The 24,116-nt window shown below is 32.6% G+C and overlaps 4 protein-coding genes across 6 annotated transcripts; 2 read left to right on the top strand and 2 right to left on the bottom strand.

Moving 5' to 3' along the window:
• Window positions 1–3,345: 3,345 nt before the first annotated feature.
• LOC109156118 (serine carboxypeptidase-like 2) lies at window positions 3,346–7,295 on the bottom strand. Its single transcript, XM_019303953.1, has 14 exons — window positions 7,124–7,295; window positions 6,558–6,703; window positions 6,404–6,480; window positions 6,171–6,293; window positions 5,980–6,082; window positions 5,856–5,893; window positions 5,665–5,763; window positions 5,459–5,545; window positions 5,205–5,369; window positions 5,042–5,113; window positions 4,825–4,943; window positions 4,598–4,711; window positions 3,680–3,725; window positions 3,346–3,590 (listed from the first exon to the last, which is right to left on the bottom strand). The coding sequence occupies exons 1-14, from the start codon at window positions 7,258–7,260 to the stop codon at window positions 3,507–3,509; spliced, it is 1,410 nt and encodes a 469-aa protein (XP_019159498.1). The 5' UTR covers window positions 7,261–7,295; the 3' UTR covers window positions 3,346–3,506.
• Window positions 7,296–11,292: 3,997 nt separating this feature from the next.
• LOC109156116 (serine carboxypeptidase-like 2) lies at window positions 11,293–14,578 on the bottom strand. Its single transcript, XM_019303950.1, has 14 exons — window positions 14,361–14,578; window positions 14,067–14,212; window positions 13,906–13,982; window positions 13,661–13,783; window positions 13,455–13,557; window positions 13,316–13,353; window positions 12,915–13,013; window positions 12,675–12,761; window positions 12,430–12,594; window positions 12,202–12,273; window positions 11,982–12,100; window positions 11,776–11,889; window positions 11,606–11,651; window positions 11,293–11,488 (listed from the first exon to the last, which is right to left on the bottom strand). The coding sequence occupies exons 1-14, from the start codon at window positions 14,519–14,521 to the stop codon at window positions 11,405–11,407; spliced, it is 1,434 nt and encodes a 477-aa protein (XP_019159495.1). The 5' UTR covers window positions 14,522–14,578; the 3' UTR covers window positions 11,293–11,404.
• A 1,041-nt stretch (window positions 14,579–15,619) lies between these two features.
• LOC109156119 (transducin beta-like protein 2) lies at window positions 15,620–20,211 on the top strand. The gene is made up of 10 exons (XM_019303954.1): window positions 15,620–15,951; window positions 16,293–16,398; window positions 16,905–16,965; window positions 17,051–17,340; window positions 17,487–17,626; window positions 18,123–18,197; window positions 18,621–18,711; window positions 18,860–19,063; window positions 19,201–19,245; window positions 19,767–20,211. Exons 1-10 carry the CDS (start codon window positions 15,718–15,720, stop codon window positions 19,847–19,849), a joined length of 1,329 nt encoding a protein of 442 aa, XP_019159499.1. The 5' UTR covers window positions 15,620–15,717; the 3' UTR covers window positions 19,850–20,211.
• Window positions 20,212–20,471: 260 nt separating this feature from the next.
• On the top strand, window positions 20,472–22,281 carry LOC109156120. Of its 3 annotated transcripts, none has more exons than XM_019303957.1 (8): window positions 20,472–20,684; window positions 20,786–20,842; window positions 21,210–21,335; window positions 21,495–21,564; window positions 21,638–21,730; window positions 21,810–21,923; window positions 21,993–22,061; window positions 22,126–22,281. In XM_019303957.1, the coding sequence occupies exons 1-7, from the start codon at window positions 20,524–20,526 to the stop codon at window positions 22,044–22,046; spliced, it is 675 nt and encodes a 224-aa protein (XP_019159502.1). In that variant the 5' UTR covers window positions 20,472–20,523; the 3' UTR covers window positions 22,047–22,061; window positions 22,126–22,281. The 3 variants fall into 3 exon arrangements, with proteins under 3 accessions (XP_019159502.1, XP_019159501.1, XP_019159500.1); XM_019303956.1 differs by having other exon boundaries at window positions 20,473–20,684; window positions 21,993–22,076; window positions 22,122–22,281; XM_019303955.1 differs by having other exon boundaries at window positions 20,473–20,684; window positions 21,993–22,281.
• The last annotated feature ends 1,835 nt before the right edge of the window (window positions 22,282–24,116 follow it).

The following is a 24,116-nucleotide window of genomic DNA, read 5'->3' as shown; positions in this document are numbered from 1 at the left end:
GCTAGCTTAACAGCTCTTTAGTTTTCAGCTCCGAACTTATAGCTTTTCAGCTTTCAGCTCCTTTTCAGCTTTCAGCTCCTAGCTTATAGCTTTTCAGCTAGGTTTGCCAAACAGAGCCACAGTCTGCAATTAAGGCAACTATAGAATAGTACTAAGGCTCTGTTTGGCAAACCTAGCTGAAAAGCTATAAGCTAGGAGCTGATAGCTGAAAAGGAGCTGAAAGCTGAAAAGCTATAAGCTCGGAGTTGAAAATTGAAGAGCTGTTAAGCTAGCTGTTATGATTGAAAGTGTTTGGTAAAATTAGCTTTTTGATAAGCTGATAAGTGTAAAAAGACTAAAAAGGACATCTTTATAAAATTTAAATTAGTTTGTTTACATACTAAAATTTAACATTTCGTCTTCCAAAAAAAGTAAACACTTTTTAAAATAAAACTATTAGCATGATCATGATCTAGCATCCTATAATGAAGTAGCAATATTGTTGCGAATCTCCTTCATCTCCATAGAGGTGTGACTTAAATTTTCGTTGATGGAGATATTACTACTTGAATCTTGAAGTTCATCGGGCGGTATGTAATCTGGATGCTGCTCAAGCACATTAAACATCATGTCATCTTGTGAATTCTTCCGAATATAATTATGTAGTGCAAATGTGGCCATAATAACATCAATTTGGGTCTCCTCACTAAACTGCGGCATTTTAACAAGTATCTTCCATCTCTTATTCAATACTCCAAACGACCTCTCAATACAACTTCGAAGAGAAGAATGTGCACGATTGAATGCTTCTTGAGCATTAGTTGGCGGCTCTTGTTCAATTTGAGATTGAAGCCATATTGCTAATTTTAAAATAACATTAATAATAATAATAATAATAATAATAATAATAATAATAATAATAATAATAAGCTAAAGTTTCAACATAATTGTTTAGCAGGAAACAAAACTAAGGAAGGGATTGACGTGAAAGTTGGGATAGGGGAAGAGAAAGGATTTTAATTCATAAGGTTAAAATATGTCATTACTTTAAAATAATAAGGATAAAGATGGAAAAAAAGTTAGGAAGCTAGTAGCTTATTTTGAAACGCTACCTAAAGTAGCGTTCCAAAATAAGCTCTTATTTTAAGCTAGGAGCTTATTTTAGGAACATTACCAAACAGAGCTTATAGCTTATTAGTAGCTTAAAATAAGCTATAAGCTCTTAGCTTAGTGTTGCCAAACAGAGCCTAAGGCTCTGTTTGGTAGAGCTTATTTAGGAGCTTATAGCTTATTTTAAACTCCTAATAAACTATAAGCTCTATTTGGTAATGTTCCAAAAATAAGCTCCTAGCTTAAAATAAGAGCTTATTTTGGAACGCTACTTTAGGTAGCGTTTCAAAATAAGCTCCTAACTTCCTAACTTTTTTTTTTTCATATTAATCCTTATTATTTTAAAGAAATGACATAATTTATCCTTCCCAATTAAAACTTTTTTCTCTTCTCCTTTATCCGCAACTTTCACCGCAAATATTATTATTATTATTATTATTATTATTATTATTATTATTATTATTATTATTATTATTATTATTAGATTTGCAACAATATTGCTACTTCATTATGAGATGCTAGATCATGATTATGCTAATAGTTTTATTTCAAAATGTTAATTTTTTTAAAGACAAAATGTTAAATTTTAATATGTAAACAAACTAATTTAAATTTATAAAGATGTCCTTTTTAGTCTTTTTACATTTATCAGCTTATCAAAAAGCTATTTTTACCAAACACTTTCAATCATAACAGCTAGCTTAACAGCTTTTCAGTTTTCAGCTCCGAGCTTATAGCTTTTCAACTTTCAGCTCCTAGCTTATAGCTTTTCAGCTAGGTTTGCCAAACAGAGTCTAAAAAGGAAAAACTCAAAATGAGATGTTTGGTTAAAGTTGTCAACTTTAGCTTTGGAGGTAGAAAAAAATAAAAAGGAAATTTGGTAGTTATCTTAAAGCAATGGAGCATCCAAACATCATGGACTAATGAAACTCTAAGTCAGAGATTATGAGTTTGTGGAAGAAGTAATGTTAGTTAAAATTGTTGTTTTTTTTTTAAAATTAATTATACATAGGACACCTTGTGGTCTGACAAAGAAAAGTTTGATAGGTAATATTATCTTCTTTTTTTTTTTTTTTAAACAAACACCAAGATAATTCATTAAAGATTCAAAAAGCCAGCAATACAATCAGGTGGGATGACACCCCACGACTTTGAGACAGACGAAGAACCAGTTGCCCGGGCAAGCCTATGAGCCACGTGATTCGCTGTTCTCTTGACATGATGGACCTTAACGTCCCCTATGCCTCTAGCAATCAACAGACATTGCTTTACAATCAAACCTACATAAGAATAGTCTACCACACGGGAATTGAAAGCATTACAGAAAGCTAAAAAATCAGATTCTAAAATAACATTATTATGATGCAATCCTGCCAACCATTTAAGAGTTTCAAGTACCGCAAGAGCTTCGACCAAGAGTGGTCCTGGGTATTTGTAGTTCGACCACTTATTGCAGCAACAAAACGGTCAGAATGGTCTCGAAGAACAGCACCGTAGCCTGCTCCATTTGAGAAGATGGCCGCATCGACATTGCATTTGATGAAATTAAAAGGTGGTGGTACCCAATGAGTAACATGGTTACATCTGAGTGCAAGATTAATAATCATTTATGATAATTATTAGGAATTAAAAAAATATAAATAAGAAAGAATAAGAAAAACAAAAGAAGAAAACATGTATAGATGTCATATAATATCTTACATAAGGCAAATTGATATAAAATTTAATAATTACTTTGAAATAAAATGTAGAAAATACTGTAGGAAACATTGCGATATTACAATTAAAAAAATATACTATTATTTTATTAATTTCCAAAAACATCGCCGATCAAATCACTCATTTTTTCTGATCGGCGGTGGCGGCGGCTTCCTCTTCAAAGACTTATAATTTTTGTAGTCATCAACTCATTGTATTTATAGGTGAAAAATATGATAATTATCAATTTGTTAAATTGGTCAAAAAAGAAAGTGGATTTATTTATTTAAGGTATTGCCCTAATCAATTCAATATATTGATATTCCTAATCAATTCAATATATTGATATTCCTAATCAATTTATTATATTAATATTCCTAATTAATCTTATTCCTAATGAACTCATAAATATTTAATTAATTTGACTACAAAAATTTGGACCGAGAAATGAAATAGGAGGATTTTACTTATATATAGATTACCATACTATTGTGCAGGTGACGGGACTGACTCTGTGATGAAAAAGTACACTGATGCTCAAACCCACAACCTCCCATATAGAAGATCAACTTAGTACCGCTAGACTACAATGTCCTTGGCAATCTTATTATTTACTTGATTACATTTTATTGTTAACATTTATAAGCTATAGCATATTGGGTTTACAAATTTCAACCATTAATTACGATTAAATTTAGTACTCTATACTTTATACACGATTAAAGATCTGTATTAGATATCCATCTTTTGAACATGGCTTGGCATTCTGAAGGACGAAACTCTGGTGCAGTATGACCACCTCCCTGCAATATATAAATTGTAACATACAATTATTTTAATTAATCTTAATTCTTAAAACAAAAATAATTATAAAAATATCAAAAATGTTTACCTTGACAGTAGCGAATGTCATCCGATTAGCGTATGTCCTCATGTACCTACATGACATTATGAAATACATAAAACTTACATCTTAACTTTTGTTAATTACCATATATTATGTGTGTTTTGATATATATATATATATATATATATATATATATATATATATATATATATATATATATGAGTTTTTTGCACTTTTGGTCCCACGACTATAGTGGCACTAGCAGAGTTGATCCACGACTTTTGAACCTTGCAATTTTAGTCCACGACTATTGATTTTTTTGCAAAAATGGTCCTTCCGGCCACTTTTCTGTCAAAATTTCACCGGAAAAAAAATTCTCCATTTTAACAGGGCAAAAATTGACATTTTATTTATCTCAAAAAATAAAAGAAAAAAATTGACATTTGATTACATACAATATTACTGGGCTACATACTACTGCCCCAGGAGGCGGAGTTCCTAGAGCAGGCAGGGGTGTCAGTAAGCGGCGGAGCGGCCGTGGCGTTCCCCGGGCTAGTTGGGTTATCCGGCAGCAGCAGCCAGCACGCCTGCCGGATCATTCGAAGACATCGGAAAAGTTTCGCTGTATAGATTTTCAGCGAGAGAAGCAGCGGAGATTCTCAAATGCAATCGCTTATATATATATATATATATATATATATATATATATATATATATATTTTTTTTGAAATAAGTAAAATGTCAATTTTAGCCCTGTTAAAAATGGAGAATTTTTTTTTCCGGTAGAATTTTGACGGAAAAGTGGCCGGAAGGACCATTTTTGCAAAAAAATCAATAGTCGTGGACTAAAATTGCAAGGTTCAAAAGTCGTGGATCAATTCTGCTAGTGCCACTATAATCGTGGGACCAAAAGTGCAAAAAACTCATATATATATTAACAAACTTTACAACTTAACAACTTACCCTGCAACTTGACCATCAACCATCCATGCTCTCCAATCATCCACAATAGAGTAGTTTAATGACTTCACCCATGCTTGAGTTGAAAGATACGGAACAAGCATGTCATGGTCGCCACTATATATATATATATCAAATACATAAGTGATAAGTCATTTTTTATATGTAAGATAATATATGTTCACAAAAAGGAATTGAATGTATCAAATATCTTGAAAAAATATCCTAACTTGTAGACAAGAGACCTATAACCTTTTTTGCTGAGTCTCACATGATATGGGATAGTATTATTGATTATCTTTGTGAATGGCAAATTTGAAGTACAATGCTCCCATTCTCCCTTAGTCCCCTGCATTAGATTTGTGTACTTCGTACTAATTGTCTTTCCATATAGATTTATAAATTATAAATAACTTATTACATGTTCATAAGAAAATCAATATATACCTTACGGACGTGAAGAGCCTCTCGTGCACGATAATCGTTAGCCCAATATTCAGATAGTTTATTCCAATCATTCTACAATACATCAATCTCAGTTCACTAATAAGTAACCCAATCGATGAACTCAAACAAATGTTCTATCATGTTTGAACTAAATATTTATTACCCGACATTTTAATCCAGGAAGCAAATCAGGATTGCTGAGGTTTTGGTGCTTCTCATGAAGAAACCTCCGTTGTCCAGGCAGCATAATAAGATTAATTGTTGAAGAATCATCATCAGATAAACAAATAGGCTCCAGAATATGATTCAGATATATTCCCTCAATCGACTGCACAAAAAAGGGGCATCAGATCATATCAGATCAGTGTCAAAGAAGAGGAGTAACTAACTCGATCTGCCCGGGAAACATCATCTGACCTGGTTATAGGTTTGGATATCTTGTTGACATAATAAATTGGTCGGGTCAGTATCCAAATACTCTCCTTTGCAATTCATTTTTAGCGACTGCATATGTACGTGTTTAAGATGGAGAGGAGAATTATTATGAAGTTAGATAATTATAATGTTGAATTATAATGTTTAAATAAGCTATTAATTTAATCTTCAAACTCAATATATACAACCTCGTATAGCTCATCAGAGATAAGAGCCATCCTATGAGCAAATGGGATTTGATAGTTTCCCTCATCCGGAAAAGTTGCCGCATTGCCAAGTATGTATCCCTGCAACACGTAACCCCACAATCAAACATGAGTATATATGAGATTACACATACATTTATTGCTTTTATATTCAATCACGAGTTTAAACTAACCTTAAGTTGGATAAATGGCTTAATTCCTCCCTCAATACCTGCATTTCAACAAAAATAATGAAATTATTTCTCTTGTATTGAGTAACAGAAACAATCTCTTTTAAGTACTTTGTTTTGATTTTACCATTTGATATCATTTCAGTAACTATTGGAACTGTAATGCCAGAGTATGAGTCGCCACCAACATAAAAAGGATTCAAAAAGAATTCTGGATAATCAACCAGCCACTGAAGTGTTGAAAAGATCAATGTTTTAATTTTTTGGGACATATTTACAATCAGAGAGTCAGAAACGGAATTAAGCTAAGGGAGAAACCTTTCGAAGAAATTCATATGCATTGCTGCCCGTCAATAAATTATCAGATTGAGCATTTTTTGAAGTTGTAGCATACGAAAATCCAGTACCAACGGGCAAATCCAGAAATATAAAGCTACCTACCTAACAACATATTATATGCCAATTGCACCATTAATAAGTCATATTGCATATCATATTTACAATATTGACAAAGTATAATTGAGGATCAACATTATGTTATATATATTCACCTTTGTCCATGAATAGGGAAATGGTAGCAACCTGGGCAAACTCCCATTATACTCCACTGGTTCAATAAGCAATGGTCCTACACACATATATATTCACTTCATTATAACTTCACTTTAGATCAATAAAGTACAATTATTATACATAAATATATACCAATTTCTTGAATGATAGCACGTAATGGAGAGCAGCCAGGGCCCCCTGTGATCCATAGAATTAGAGGGTCTTCTTCTGGATTTGAATCCGACTTTATGAAATAATAAAATAGTTGCACTTCTTCATTCTCTCCCACGCCAATATACCTAAAATCCAAATATATTTAATTTATACATAACTTTCACTCTTATATAGGCCATGTTTGGTAAATGGCTATTAGCTGATAGTTGATTGGTTAATTAGAGGGTATAACTAGTTGATAACATTAGTTGATGGTTGAAAGGTGTTTGATAAATTAGCTATTAACTGATAGTTGTTTGATATAATTTTTTTTTTTTTAAATTTTAAAGCTAACTCAAAAAGTTATTTTGAATAACTTTTTGAATTTTAGCATTTTAATATACAAAAGCTAATTAACTAAACATTTATATTGATTTTTAAACCAAGTCAAACAACTAATAGTAATCAAATAAGTTAAAATTGACCAAAAAACTAACTATTTTACCAAATAGGTCATAATGAAAGTAATTATTAAGGCAGAATGAAGATTAGAGCAACTAACTAACCCAGTTTCCAGATGAAAAGGAAGAGGGCCATCAAAGCCAGGAAGAAACTTGACAAGTGAAGCAGCTTTTACATGGCTATGGCAGCTGAGATTGAACAACGGCGCCACTACAAGGAAGAGGAAGAAGACGATGAGCATGCTAGCAGAGTAGCCACTCCACAATCTTTTTCTTGGATGAAATTAAAGTAAAGTATGCCTTCCTCAAAGTGGACTAAAATATTTCACTTGCTTGATCTGATATCAAATTAAACCTTATGTTTAATTCTTATAAATTGAATAGTAAATATTGAGAAAAAAAAAATTCTTAAATAAGTCCAATAATAATTTGACTTTAAAGGAGAAAATAATAATAATTTAATATAATAATGAATGATTAATTAACTAGAATTAATATATATATATATATATATATATATATATATATATATATACACACACAAAGACACTGGCCCTGATTGGTAAAATAATTAGCTTATTACTCAATTTTAACTTGTGATCACTATTAGTTGTTTAACTTGGTTAAATAATCAATATGATTGTTTAATTAATGAGACTTTTTTGTAACAACTTATTACTTTAAAACACTAAAATTCAAAAAACTGCTCAAAACAGTTTTTTCAATTAACGTTTTGAGAAAGTCATTTTGTATATAATTAGCTATCAACTAATTTATCAAACATCTTTCTACAATTAGATAATACTATCAACTAGTCAAACTTGTTAATAAGTAACAAATATCAGCAGCTATTTATCAAACACCCTAAGATTGAGGGAATTTGTAATAAAGTACTAAAGTAGACGTGAATGCGCGAAACATATACTATGCAAAAACAAATTTGTATTCCACGTTTTTTATTTTTAAGTTAGTTGTAGTTTAACCATTCAAATTTTTATTTTATAAAAAGTTTATTTGTCCAAAAATTCCAACTAAATCAGACAAGCACTTTCAGAGATTCGGGAATTATATATTGTGGATTAGTTGTGGTCGCCGGTCGGGAATCTTGTGCCGAGATCATTTCTTTTAATTTAATTATGCATGTCAGTATTCATGTGAAAACGCTTATCAGACCTGTGCGCATACAGAGTTTTAATATTTTCAAACACGTAATAAATAAATTACTTAATTTATAAATGCAATTAATTAATTTAATTGTATTTATTTAACAACCATAATACACCGTATATATCAATTGAGATATCATGAATATTTAGGAGAAGAGATATCATGAATATTGTGATTAAATAGATGAAACATGATTTTTAAATTTTATTACAAATTTAATTATTACCAACTCTTTTTGAGTGAGTAAATTATTATATAATTTGCATGATATTACAATTTACCTAATGGAGTTTGAGTTAGAACAACTCACATAGTTTTAGGCCACTCAACTTGGATTTTAGGGTTTATTTAGTTTTTTTGTTAAGCTAAACTCTTTTTTTCCTCCCTAACTCTAAAGCCTCAAATTTTCAATATTATTTTTAAATACTCATAATTAGTTTTTCTTTTCTATACTTTCTCAAACATTTTCAGTTCAAATAATATAAGCCCTCACCACCAGAGTTAGAACCTATGACCACCCATTTGAAATGCTAACGGTAATGTCATCACATTACATGGTAGTTGGCAATTTTTTTTAAAAATATTTTAAAAATTATTGTTATAAAACTTTAAATTTTAATGAATTAGCATATTTATTTTATATTAATAAATATAAACTAAAGCAATAGTAGGAATCAATCCAAATCTCAGATATTTTTTATTTTTTATTTTTTTGGTGGAAAGAAATACCAAATAGTTACTAAAACATGCTAACCCACATAATTACATATATATTTAACTTGAGTTCTACAATGAGGACTTTCAAATTTTACTCCATCAATTATACTCTTTAATGTGGCAAGCTTGGATAGAATATTTTTATCTCGTGAGTTCATGAAAAGTTGTCCTGCATCCAAAATTTGTGAGAGTCAGTAAAAATTTGGGGTAAAATGTGGGAGTACAAGTAGTCTTTTCCATCATGCAGTATGGGATGAAGTTATGCATTTATTTTTTTTTAGGAAAATACTACATGTATTCTTATCCTCTACTCTCAATTTTTACTCCCATACTTAAAATATTGATGTAGATACATTTATAAGAACCCATATGAAAAAAATAACATATCAATACCTGTCACATCATGAAATATATAAGATTTGAGAGTATATGTAATAGAAGTCCTATTTTTACAATGACATGTTGAGGTATCCTATGAGGAGTGACTATTGCGAATCAGTTTCCTTTGGGGTTTCCCACTTCCCCTTTTCCAAAGAAACAAAAGATATAAAATAAAATTTGAGAAACATAGCATTATCTCTCTATTAAAAAAAAAATAAATGAAAACTTGTCAAATACCTCTAGAAGAAGAGGAATTCAATTAGGCAACTACAAAATCCGGTAGAATAATCCCTTGAATACTAATGAATCAATGTGGCATAATTTTCCTGGCATGCGCAACTTGTTGAGACTTGAGATAAGACAACACTAATTAATTTTTTTTACAATATTTTATTATGTGGTAGGTAACAAATACTGTCATAATCATTATTTTAGGATTAATCATATTTAAGATAGTTAGGATGTTGGCTTGATAACCACAAAATTCTAAGATTATTGGTGAGAGTGACCTATTGAGCTTCTTAGGGCATCCTCAATAGTTGAGGATTTTATCCCACATTTTTGTGGGCCCCAACATCCACCCCATCATCCACTATCTAATTCAATCACAAAATCTCTTCTTCCCATTAGTTTTAAACTTTTTCACAACTTTTGGTCGACCCACCATTTTATCTCCATATTTTAATTATTTCTTTATTTATTTGATTTATAATTTTATAATAAAATAAATGAATAGTAAAAATTACAAGCTTTCATTTCCAAAATTACAATTAAAATAAACATAGTAAATAAAATAAAAAAATAAAAATTAGGAGTAAAATGTGTGAAAGATGTTCTATTTAATTTTTTTGAGAATAAAATAATAATTATTAACAAAAAAAAAAAAAATACTATTGTGTGCCGTTGCAAACACAAAATGGCCGAAAATGGCCAAAGTAACTAATTTCAGAGTGGCCGCCACTCTGAAACGCCCTGGCGGGCGCGTGTAATATACGCGCCCGCTAGGCTGAAGGGTGAGAGGCACCTGTGCGTCTCACCCTTTATTTTTTTTTTCTTTTTTTATTTTATTTTATTTTATTTCTGACATGAGTTCTCCTCTTGCAGGAGAAAAATGTGATGAAATTTTGGCTTTTTCATTTGTCAAAATTCAACCCAAACTAATTTTACTGTTCTAAAATGTGGCAAGATCCCCTTATTGGGGATGCCCTTAGTTTAAATCTATTTGCTCTAGACAACTTAAACTGATTTACATACATCTTTGTGGTTCTTTATTAATTAAGGTGATTATTTATTTCTCTCGTTATTCAAAAAATAATAATCATTGTAATTTAATATTTAATAATTATTGAATAAAATATTGATCGATATTACAAAATAATTACATAAAATCATTTATGCTTAATAATTGTTCCTGAAACATATTATTGAAGAAGACATTATGAGGATTATGAACAAAAGTGGCAGTACTATTACCTGTATCTTTCGTGCATTTAGAGCATTTTCAATAGTTTTTTTTTTCTTTTTTTTTTCTTTCTCAGTAATTATATTCTTGCAAACCAAACACTGAATTTAAATTACCACTTTATTAATTTCTCCTGGAATTGCAATTCTTTTTCTCACGTAATTTCCTTCCTCCCACCGAACGCAACGTAAATGTTTAAAACCTTTTCTTTTTTATTCTAAAAAAAAACATTTTCTTTTTTTAAATGATAAAAAAAAGTACTCCTTATCTAGTAAACTGCGGCCACAATAGAACATAGAAAAGGAAAATGTTAGGTATGGCCTCTCAATGAGTATAACTCCAGCCACTTATACATATTTTATTTGATAAAAAAAAGGGTGAATGAACAGAAATAGTGGCCCCTTTTGTTTTCTAATTAATCATTGTATAATACTCCATAAGAAAGATGGCAGGCAACTATAAGTCACTACTCTTGATTGACATGATCGTGTTTTTTTTTTTTTATTGATGATGTGGAAGAAAAAAATTCATTATGCATTGGATATGTCCTAAAATAACATTTATTCCATTACATTTTATTGTTAAATTCATAACACACTAATTTTATGAATTTTAGTCATTAATTATAATAAATTTAGTATTCCATACTTTGGACCTTACTAAAGATCTTTATAAGATATCCATCGTTCAAACATAGCTTGGCATTCTAAAGGGCGAAACTCAGGTGCAGTATGACCACCTCCCTGCAATAGATAAATTATAAAGTATAAATTGTTTTAATTAACATTAATTTTAAAGACGTTTTAAAAAAACATTAATTTTTAAAACAAAGTAATAATTAATAGAAATAACAAAAATACCTTGACAGTAGCGAATGTCATTCGATTAGCATATGTCCTTGTATACCTATATGGCGTTGTGAAAGATATAAAAATTTTCACCTTAGCTTTTGTTAGGTGTGTGTCTATATTCGACTGAAATTTTAATATTTTATAGCTAGGTTTACGTATTATACAACTTTATAACTTACCCTGCAACTTGACCTTCAACCATCCATGGCCTCCAATCATCAACAATAGTGTAATTTAACAACTTTATCCATGCTTGTGTCGAAAGATACGTAATAAGCATGTCATGATCACCGCTATTAAGTATATCAAATACATAAACGATAAGTCATTTCATATTCATAAGATATTAAATGTATCAACTATCTTCAAAAAACATTATTCTAACCTGTAGACAAGAGACCTATAACCTTTTTTGCTGAGTCTTGCATGATATGGAATAGTGTTATTGATTATCATTGCGAATGGTAAATTTGAAGTGCAATGCTCCCATTCTCCCTTAGTCCCCTGCATTAGTTTTGTGTACTTGGTACTATTATCATCTTCCATATAGATTTATAAATTATAAATAACTTATTACATTTCATAATAAGAAAATCAATATATACCTTACGGACATGAAGGGCCTCTCGTGCACGATAATCATTGGCCCAATATCCAGATAGTTTGTTCCAATCATCCTATAAGGTTATATATAACACATTAATCTTCACTCATGTGAATTTGTATGAATATTCTAACATGTTTAAACTAAATATTTATCGAAATTTGTAAGGATTATAATAAAATAAAACAAGTGAAAATTTTATGTGTTGATTGAAGTCATTTTTACATACCCGACATTTTAATCCAGGAAGTAAATCAGGATTCTTGAGCTTTTGATGCTTATCGTAAAGAAACCTTCTTTGTCCATTCAACATAATAAGAGACGATAATGTTGAAGAATCATCAGACAAACAAATAGGCTCCAGAATATTATTAGGATATATTCCCTCAATCAACTGCAGCAAAAGGGGTATCAGTCAAAGAAAAGGTGTAACTAGCTAACTCCAACTGGGCAACATTATATATATTATCCGACCTGATTAAAGATTTGAAGATCTTGTTGACATAATAAATTAGTGGGATCAATGTCCAAATACTCTCCTTTGCAATTTGTTTTTAAGGACTGCATATATACAAATATGTTAAAGATAGATAATTATAAAGCCTGACAAAGATGTATATATAACATTAAAATGAGCAAAGGGATGTTTTTAAGGACTGCATATATAAAGCCTGACAAAGTTATAAATTTTCAAATGTAATAATATACAATTACCTCGTATAGCTCGTCTGAAATAAGAGCCATTCTATGAGCAAAGGGAATTTTATAGTTTCCTTCATCTGGAAAGGTTAACCCATTGCCAACTATGTACCCCTGCAACCACAATCATATTCATATATTTAAACGGTTAAGATTTCACATTATTATTATTATTATTATTATTATTATTATTATTATTATTATTATTATTATTATTATTATTATTATGTATGCAATATATTTATGAAACACTCTATAATTTATAAGGTAGTATATGTTTACTATACTTTTTTAATCTTTTTCAGCCCTATCCATTTAGAATGGTAACAGATGTGATCACACTACATGATAGTTGGCTATTATATTTAAACACATATTTATTGTGAAAATTGAAGATTTATTAACCGATAACAAACCTTAAGTTGGATAAATGGCTTAATTCCTCTCTCATTACCTGCATTTCATCATAAATAAAATTATTTGTTAATGTGAAAAAATATATATTCTTATCAATCAAGATATATAATAGAAATAACATAAGTCATTTCTTGTTACCATTAGATATCATTTCAGTAACTATTGGAACTGTAATGCCAGAGTACGAGTCCCCTCCAACGTAAAAAGGATTAGAAAGGAATTCTGGATAATCAACGAGCCACTGAAAATCATAATAGATTAATTGGTTTTGATATTTTTAACTAAAAAAAAAAAAAAATCTTTTGCCATGCAAGCAAAGATTCTTAAATAGGATAAGGGCCAACCTTTTGAAGAAATTCATATGCATTGCTACCCGTCAAAAAATTATCAGATTGAGCACCATTTGAAGTTGTAGCATATGAAAATCCAGTACCGACAGGCAAATCCAAGAATATAAAACTAGCTACCTAGAAGCATTTATACGACAGTTGCAACATGAAGTTAGTCCCATGATGTTTCCGGATCATATTTAATTTACATTATGATCGGATTAATTAAGCACAAGGGCCAACAACATTATATTCACTACCTTAGTCCATGAATAGGGAAATGGTAGCAACCTGGGCAAGCTCCCATTATACTCCACTGGTTCAATAAGCAATGGTCCTGCACACATATATATAATTAATCAGTTCATTATAACTTCACTTTAAATTTATAAAGTATGATCATATAGAAATATAGATATACCAATTTCTTGAATGATAGCACGTAATGGAGAGCAGCCAGGGCCTCCTGTAATCCAAAGAATTAGAGGGTCTTCTTCTGGATTTGAATCCGACTTTATGAAATAATAAAATAATTGCACTTCTTCATTCTCTCCCACGCCTATGTACCTAAAATCCAAATATATATATATATATATATATATATATATATATATATATATATATATATATATATTGAATTATACATTAATTCTAGCTCTTATATAATGAAAGTAATTAAGGCAGAAATGAAAATTAGAGCAACTAATTAACTAACCCAGTTTCCAGATGAAAAGGAAGAGGACCATCAAAGCCAGGAAGAAACTTGACAGGTGAAGCTGCAGCTTCTACATGGCGGCTATGGCAGCTGAGATTGAACAACGCCGCCACTACAAGGAAGAAGACGACGACCAAGCTAGCAGAGTAGCCACTCCACATTCTTTTTCTGGGGTAGTGTTAGTATGCGTTAATTTCCCCAAAGCGATCCGGTGAATAAAAAAGCAAAATTTATTAAAGGTGGACTAGCTGCGCTGTACTGAGTTGGCTGGCTGGTTGCTATGTGCTCAATTATGGACAAGGAATCATAAGGAAAAAAGAAAGAAGGAATAATAATTGAAAAAGGAAAAGAAAAAGATATTGAGTTTCTAAATAATTATTTAATAATTTTTAAATAATTTATTAATATTTAAAATAAGACTTCCTCAAAGAAGCATGTATCATTGATTGTGGTTCAAATGTTGAATCATATCACTAGCTGTAAACTTGTCAAAAGTCTCTAGAAGAGTTGAAGACATTCAGAAGAATTCCATTACGTTACTACTGTCTACAATTAAGGCAACAATAGAAATGAGATGTTTGGTTAAAGTTGTCAACTTTAGCTTTGGAGGTAGAAAAAATAAAAATGAAATTTGGTACTTATCTTAAAGCAATTGTGCATCCAAACATCATGGACTAATAAAATTTCGGAGATTCTGGGTTTGTGGAAGAAACAATATTAGTTAAAATTGTTATATATTTTTTAATTAATTATAGTCAAGATACCTCGTGGTTTGACAATTTTTTTTTTTTTTATATATAAGATTATCTTAAGTCTTAACGGTGTGTCAAACTTAAAAAAAAAACAAATAAGTCAATTTCATATCTACCTAATCCAGTAGAATACTAATCCTTTGAACATTAGAAGCAATATGATGATGACTTTATGTGATATTTTAGAATTAATAGAATAATAATTTAAACGTATAAAGTTAATGTGGGCTGATTTCGACAATTTCAGTACTTGGGCCATATAAGTTATAATGGTCTGGATATGCATTTGTTGTTGGGCTTATCTATGAATGGTTCAATTATTATTATTATTTTTGTTTGAAACCATGAATGGTTCAATTATAAAACCCAATAAATTAACCAAAATTTTGGGGATATAATTGTTATTTAATAAAACTTTGGGGGTGTAATATTAATAATGTATAACATTCGGGTAATATTGACATTTTTGAACTTTGTCGTTTTTTCTCATTTTGTGCAAAATCTGGCCACGCACGACTGTTGCTACTTGCTAGAAGACTTGAGAGCACGGCAAAAGGCTTACTACTGAAATTCTGATCAGCGGTGTTGATAGTTGGGTTCCGGCGATGGACGCGATTGTTCCGGTGGCGATTGTATCGGTGATTCTCGGAGCTATTATTGCATTTCTTGCATTCGGGAACTATTTCCGGAATAGGAAATCCGAAGTGGAATCGATCTCTAAGGCTGATGCTGTTCAGCCCAATCAGAAGCCTTCTCCTACTCCGAGGCATTCGCAGCAGTCGCATCACACCTCTAAGAAATCTCATTCCAAGTCTCACTCTCACGCCGCCGCCGATAAGGTAAACCAATCAATGCATATCAAATTATCAATGATGATAGGTTTGGTTTGAATTTAAGCTCTGATTTTATTTTTTTGGTGGATTTTTGAATATGAAATAAGTGAATTGGTTTCTTAAATCTTATTAGTCGACTTGGTTTTAGATATAGATGGATGGATCATGGATAGCTACTGACTGTACGTATTTAACTGCCTTGAAAATTTTTCATCAATTGAAATGCCTACTAGCAGCTTTTTAGCCTAGTATGCAGGCAAATTGATGATTTTTTGGAAAGAGCTTTCGTCTTTTGCATCATGATTGGAGAAATGGAAATGATATTTGGTAGTGGCTTCACCTTGTAGGACTCGAACAAACGGCATCATCCACTGGATTTGAATACTCTAAAAGGTCATGGAGATTCTGTCACGGGGATTTGTTTCTCATCAGATGGATGTAGTTTGGCGACTGGTAAACTTGGGCTTTATCTTTCCACTCCTGTTTCTTGTATTTTTCTTTTGCGTGTTACTTTCATGTCATGGTGAATTGTTCATGTAGCATGCACTGAACTCGAGTGAACTAAGGTTTTATCTCAAACTAGTTGGGATTAGCAAGCATAGCAAACAACTAAAACACATGGTCACATAAATTCTTGCCCACAAAGAGGTATGCCTTTCCTTGAAGAAAGTGAATATATTATATCTTGCAGGGGATGAAAATTAGAGTAATGTATTTTTTGAAATAAACTCTTGTTAATTTGTGTTTTAATGTCAAATGCTATACTCTAATTATGAGATGAATATATAAAAGACTTATCAAAGCAAGTTAACAAAAAGATTTCAATATCTAAGGTGTCAGTTCTTCTTTTCGTAGACATCAATTTTTTATTTTTATTTATTTTTATTTTTTAAAAAAATTTGCTGACTGGTAAAAGTGGTAATTAATCACTGTTAACTATAAGATGTTTCTTCATGCAGCTTGTGCGGATGGAATTGTGAGGGTATTCAAGTTGGATGATGCGACAAGTAAAAGCTTTAAGTATGAGTTATTTTCCCCTCACGATTAACGAACCTAGTTTGAATGACATAATGTCAAAACCTTTTTTTTTTTTTTTCCTTCGTAGGTTTTTGAGGATTAATTTACCTGCTGGAGGTCATACATCTGCAGTTGCATTTGCTGATGAAAAATCTTCAATAGTTGTAGCATGCCCAGCCTTTTCTGGTTCCTCTCTATACATGTATGGGGAACCAAAAGCAGCCACTGATGGCACACAACAGACCAAGTTGCCTCTACCAGAAATGAAATGGGAGCACCATAAAATCCATGACCAGAGGGCTGTCCTCACTCTGTTTAGTACCAAGGCTACTTATGGTACTGCTGATGGGAGTACAATTATTGTTTCGTGTTCAGAAGGTATGTCATATTTTTATATTACTCGGATGAATTTCACTCTGCTCAAATGGTTAACTAATTTCCCTGTTTTCTTACCCCCACTCTAAAATAGATATCGAAGGAGAAATGATTAGCTAACATGTCTTCTTTGTCTTTTGTGATTTTAGGTACTGATGTTGTGCTTTTTCATGGAAAAACTGGAAAGCTCTTGGGTAATGTTGACACAAATCAGCTAAAAAACCACATGGCCACTATCTCTCCTAATGGGCGTTTCATTGCTGCTGCAGCTTTCACTGCTGATGTTAAGGTGATATGTATATTCTATTCTTATGTGGCTTTTTGCATCCCATAACCACAAGGTGGTTAGGGTGGATTTTTCTTCAGACTAGAACAATCACTTTTAGACTGATCTAACAACTTGCCTACATCAGCCTGACCAGCTGTTAATATTGGTGCTGATTGTTGTTATCTGATAACGTAACAAATTTCAATATCCCTGCTGCTCCCTTTTTGGTTCAGTAGATTTCCAACATGGCAACATGGGAACCTTTTTGGTGCTAAGCATCATAAATTCTGTTAGCTAAGGTTTGTAACTTGTACAGAAATGACGTGCTTATGGTTTTAGTTACTGGATTAGAGAAGATGATAGTTTCAGAGGACATTCTTTTCCTATTGTTATTTTGGTTACCATATCTAAGTTGATATTATTCCCATTTTCCAATAGGAAAGAGTTTCTATGTCACTGATGCAGGATTTTCAGCTCTTGGGTTTCCATTGAAATATATAAATCTTTATATTGGCAGGTCTGGGAAATTGTGTACTCAAAAGATGGTTCAGTGAAGGAAGTGTTGAGAGTTATGCAGCTCAAGGGGCACAAGGTAAATCTAGATTCCCAAAAAGATTGTATTATTACTCTCTCTCTTTCTTAGGTCCTTTTCTTGTTCTCTTTGTATTGTTATTTTCTACTTAAAATATTTCCAATTTGAGAGGTTTGACCCCATTTAGGAATAGCCTTGTCGCTGTCTATAAGGTGCTGTAAGGTGAAATCTTGAGTTTTAAAACAATTTGAAAGAATTTAAAACTATTTAGGGAATGAATGCACTCTCTGGGTAACTGCAGGAAGACAGCTTGATTTCCATCTAACCTTCTAATTTGATGTCTGGTGCCTCTTCAATTGTTTACATCAGTTGGTGTAACATGTTTTCCTGTTGCCTGTTTTTATTAATTCTATGTAGTAATATTTAGCTTGAAGTCCAAATGTTTGCCTGATATTTCTTTTCTTCCATGTGAATTCTGTTCAGAGTGCAGTGACTTGGCTCTGCTTTACTCCAAATTCAGAACAAATAATTACTGCATCCAAGGATGGTTCTATTAGAGTGTGGAATATCAATGGTATGTTATTTTAGTATAAGTTCATCCAAACATGTTCTGGCATTCTATGTCTACGTTCCTCTCTGATCTCTTTAAACGTTAAAAGCACCCACCAACTCCAAAAACCTTCTTCCTTCCAGTAGGATACTTACAGGTTTCTTTAATGTAGTGCGTTATCATCTTGATGAGGACCCCAAAACTTTGAAAGTGTTTCCTATTCCACTTCATGATGCAAACGGCGCGACTTTACACTATGACCGCATGTGCCTTTCACCTGACGGTAAGATATTGGCAGCTACTCATGGTTCAACATTGCAATGGTTACATGCTGAGACAGGGAAGGTTTTGGATACAGCTGAGAAACCCCATGATGGTATGCCTTCCTGTTTAGTTGCTTGATGTTGAAGACCATAAAGCTTTATCTTCTACACTTCCCAATCTATAAACCCCCTTTCTTCAGATTTTTTATCAGATTATATTTATTTATTTATTTACCATATGTTCTAGCAGGTAACATCACAGACATGGCTTGGTCACCTCGCACCATCCCTTCAGGCAAGTAACCGCCATCCTCCACTCCAAACCCCCCGGGTGCAAAATGAAAGAAAATAGTATCCAAAATTCTTAGGAATGCACAGTGAAGTTTGCCTCATAATATAAATTTATGATGAACAATGGTGAAAGACACACTATTCAAGTACATGGTGGGTTCATAGTATAATTTAAGAATGAGAGACAATGCTAGACAAGATTAGCAATTGAAGTAAAAAAGGATTCTCTAACACCGCACCATCTAAACTTTCTGTCCAAATTCCAAAAGCATCTTAACTTCGACAGCAAAACCAGAAACCATTGCCTTACACCCTTGCATATAGCATTTTGAGTGACATCCTCATCTACAATAGAAAGTGAAAACCAGAAACTCTAGAACGACTAGAAGTTGATTTTCTAGAGTTGACATCTCAGCTTATAAAGTGATCTGTTGCTCTCTTGTTTTAGTTGTGTGCAACTATGTACAGTATAAAGTGGCTTACTGTTTTTTTTTTTTTTTTTTTTTTTTTTTTTGGGTTATACAGGAGACAAGCAAGTTTTTGTTTTAGCCACATCGAGCGATGACAAGAAAGTGAAACTTTGGGCTGCACCATCACTACAAACTTAAAAAACCACAGGTGCATCCCAGCTAATCATGACGCAGAAGCTTCAAGTTTTCTGGTACTGACCTCTATACAAATGCAACCTCTGACCACTAAACCGGTGAATGCAAGTTGAGAGAGCAGTTCATAGGCTGAGAAGTTGAGTCTAGCACAAATTGGCTTCTTTATTTGCAGGCTATCTTTCCTTTATATTGCAGATGAGAGTATGGTATTCAAAAATTTTGTATGCAAAGATGTTATGATGAGTGGTTCTTGGTTTGCTGTTGAAGTTTAGTTGGTGCCAATGATACTGCAGAAGTTCAGTTTATTATATTAAATTGTTCACCTTAAATCAGTGTTTTCCGCAATTAATTTTCACCATAAAACATATACTCTTTATCATAGACTAATCTGAATTCAGTACGTAGTGGAGTGTTTGTTAACTTTTTATTGCTCGAATTTAATTTGGGTATTTGTCAATCTTCTGACTTTAAAGTTACATTACTCATTTATGGTCGGTGTTGTCATTTGTGATACGTGTAATAGAAAACGTGAAAGTCATTAGCGTCAGCCAATCCTCTCACCCGCCACCGAGTTCAACGACGTCGTATTCTGCCCCCAGACAACATTTTTTAATTTTTAGTGGGAATGGTGGACGACAAAGCAGGGCTGAGGTTGTGTGCATTTTGAAGCGCAGAAAATGGCTTCCATGGCGTCGCCATATTCTCACTCTCTAACCTCCATCTACAACAAGAAAAGATTCTCTTATTACAATGTTTCTTCTTCCTCCTCTCGCATATTCAGTTGCCAGAAGCTGCCCCAACAAGAAGAAGATAGTTGTCTTCCCCAAATGGGTCGCAGGTACTATAAGATTCCTTTTTTTTTTTTTTTTTTTTTTTTCTGTCAAGATTGCATTTTTATGAACAATATTCCGCAATTGATAAACATAACTATGTTTGAAGGGAGATGATACTGAGGAGCAGTGAAATTGCAGTTCTTGGAGCCATTTTCAGCTTCAGGCATGTGTTTCATTCCTTCAATTACATTTCAAGCTTGTCCCTTTTTTGCTTTCGTGAGATGAATGAATGGGAGGGAGATTTGGGTCACTGAGTTTTAGATAAATTGTGTACTGGTTTACAAGAAATAATAAACTGAGCTATATGTGTATATGCTGATTCCAGAGAGAGAGAGGATAAATCAAGAAACTTTTTATAGGAATAGTTGACATTAAACCTTGAATGCCCTCCTGTTGATTAGATAAAAACCACCGGTAGTTAATTTGGTTGCAAGATTTTGGTAACTTGAAATAAATTATCGGATTAACCCAATAGTTTAGAGCAGTTGAGAAGCAGGTTACTAATGTAAGAGTTTTGTGTTGAGTTGCAGTGGGACTAAGCCAAACTACTTGGGAGTGCAGAAGAGTCCTCTTGGCTTAGCGCTATGTCCGGCCACCAACAACTGCATTTCCACTTCTGAGAACATCAGTGATCTCACTCACTATGCCCCTCCATGGTACAATTCTCTTCCTGCATCCTCAAATTTTCGTTAAACAACAAAAGTGATGGGAAAAAAACAACATTATTGTTTGTGCACATGAAGATACTGCTCCTTCAATGTGCAAAACATGTCACAAATGTTCTTGGTTTATCTCTTTGTTTCACTCTTCTCCAGGAACTACAACCCTGAAGAAAAACGTGGTAAAGTGAGCAGAGAAAAGGCAATGAAAGAGCTTCTTGAAGTGGTACGATTCAAATTCTAGATATCACTGTCACACAGGAGTTATTATGCAAACTAGTAAATTTTCCTTTTTACAGATCAAATCCACAAAACCAGACAAGTCCACGCCAAAGATTGTGGAGGAGAAAGATGACTATGTGCGTGTAGAATATGAAAGTCCTATTCTTGGGGTATGTTCAGAAAAAAATGTTTTCGACTTTTTTGTTATGTTGTAAAGCACACACTGATAAACGAACGCTCTTCAATCAGTTTGTGGATGATGTTGAGTTCTGGTTCCCACCTGGCAAGAAACCCCTGGTTCAATACAGGTCTGCTTCGCGTAAGGGAAGCTATGACTTTGATGCAAATCGGAAGAGAATCAAGGTGAGAATTTCAAAGAAATTACTGCCTTCATGTGATGTAAGTAATGACTATTCTGATAATTTTAATCAGGCTCTTAGATTGGCATTGGAGAAGAAAGGATGGTCATCAGAAGAGACTGTTTGAGGAATTTTGATGAATGCTGGTAGCCATGAGGAGGAATCACGGACAAGATCTGATCTACAGTTTCTAATGAAAACAGAAGACTGATTCGTAAATGTAATTTTGCAATTTCCCACATAAACACAATGATTTGTTCTACAGACAGAACTAATGACTGTTGATTTTAAACTTTCTTCAAATACATACATGCTAATGTTTTGTCTAACACAACCTAAGATGTAAATGAAGTGTGTTTTTTATATTATAGGCCCAATATTCTAATAAACTTTTTTTTGGGCAAAAAAAGTTGTACACCTTTCCAGCCTAAAAGCCTAACCCAACCCAAGAAAACACCACACCATTCTCTCTGTTTCCATCAAGTGTCCTGAGCATGCTCTAACTGTAAGCCCGTACCGTACTCAGACTAATGGAGGGGTGTTCTGAGCAGGCTCTAATGGTAAGCCCGTATCGTCCTCAGACTAATCTCTATTCGCACCGAGCTGACCCAATTAAGAGGCAAAGTGCTGTCCAGATTGATTTTCCATACGAGAGCAGATTCGAACTCCTGACCTTTCTTAAGGGATAAGAGTGTATGACCACTCACGCCTACCAAGCTGGTTACATTCACACATTTAATATGGATGAAAAAAAAAAAGAAAAAAAAGGACTTGACTCTTTAACAAATTACATCTCCAACTCCAACCACATCTATATTAATTGACACTAGACATTTCACTTTACCCTAATCACTTGGTTATAAATACTAATAAAATTTGGAGAATCAGATAGTTGGGATGGATATGTGTTTGACGAAATCTACTTCTAAAGTTTTTGAAGTCCTAAAGTAGTTTGTTCAAACTTCAAATAAACAACTATTATTTTGACTCCTTTCATTTTTCTGTCCCCTTTTTCAACCATAACCAAAGAGCATAATACATTTAGTATACTTGCCGTATGTAGGGGGACATCATGTTATCGTAATTCTTAAACATACATGTCTTATGCACAACATTATTTAGTTTAATTTCGAAATTAATTAGACTAATATTATCATAGGCAGAAAAATTCTGTCAACATATTTAACATTTTATAATTCATAGGCTCTCACCACACGAGTGCAAAAGAAAACTAGCTTGTTGGTCCCTAATATTATTGGATAAAAAGTTGTTTATAAGCTATATTATCTTGACTTTATATATTCTATAGAATATAATTGTGTATAGTGAGTTCAGTCTAGAGGAGTTTGATGAGCACGAAATAGGTGGACGAGTGATTAGAACATAATTCTCATAAATGAAAATCGTGAATTATTAATTCTTGCTATCACCGTACTCTCTGAGTTAAATTTGTCGTACATGATATTTTCTCAGTGTGATTTATCAGATAAGAGGAGTGGAGTTTGATGAATAAGATTTTGATACTACATAATAAAATCCATGACCCTATTCACCTAGAACCAAAGACGTGAACTTGCAATTTGCTCATAGCCATAGCAAAAAAGTATTTGCGATTGTCGGGTCGAACAATGACATCGCAAGTGGGGGGTTTTCTTACTACCCACACAAAGGACTTGACATCACACGTGACTAAGTGAGAGTTTCTCTTACTATCCATACAAAGGACATCAAATCACAAGAAAAGTAAAATTATATTTAAGAAAAGACAGGACTCCTTATTTTCAGTAAAGATAAAGAGACTATAGTCTCCAAAGACCTTTCAACTTTAATTCCCAACTACATTTTTCATTTCCAACAAAGTTTTGTCTCGAATTGAAATGATTTAATCATAATAACGAGTATTTACAGGCCGATTTCTCTCAAGTAAAGTTCAGCGTCGAATAAATTAGAGTTTAATATTATTAACAAATATTACAAAATTGTGAAATTTTAATACTCCTTCCGTCCAAGAGACATGATGACATTACGACATTGCTTCTTCTTCACACCAGACATCGGACAAGAACCGGACGGCGCGGGTCTAGCGCCGTTACGAACTGTTGCTGACTCTCATCGGACGTTTTCTTTTTCTTTTTCATTTCCATTTTCCTTTAATTATTAGAGCATCTACATCAGTAGATAATATGGGAAGATTGCA

Source organism: Ipomoea nil, unplaced genomic scaffold (assembly GCF_001879475.1).
Source record: "Ipomoea nil cultivar Tokyo-kokei standard unplaced genomic scaffold, Asagao_1.1 scaffold2704, whole genome shotgun sequence".
Classification (NCBI taxonomy): domain Eukaryota; kingdom Viridiplantae; phylum Streptophyta; class Magnoliopsida; order Solanales; family Convolvulaceae; genus Ipomoea; species Ipomoea nil.
This window is presented reverse-complemented; position numbering and strand designations above follow the sequence as displayed.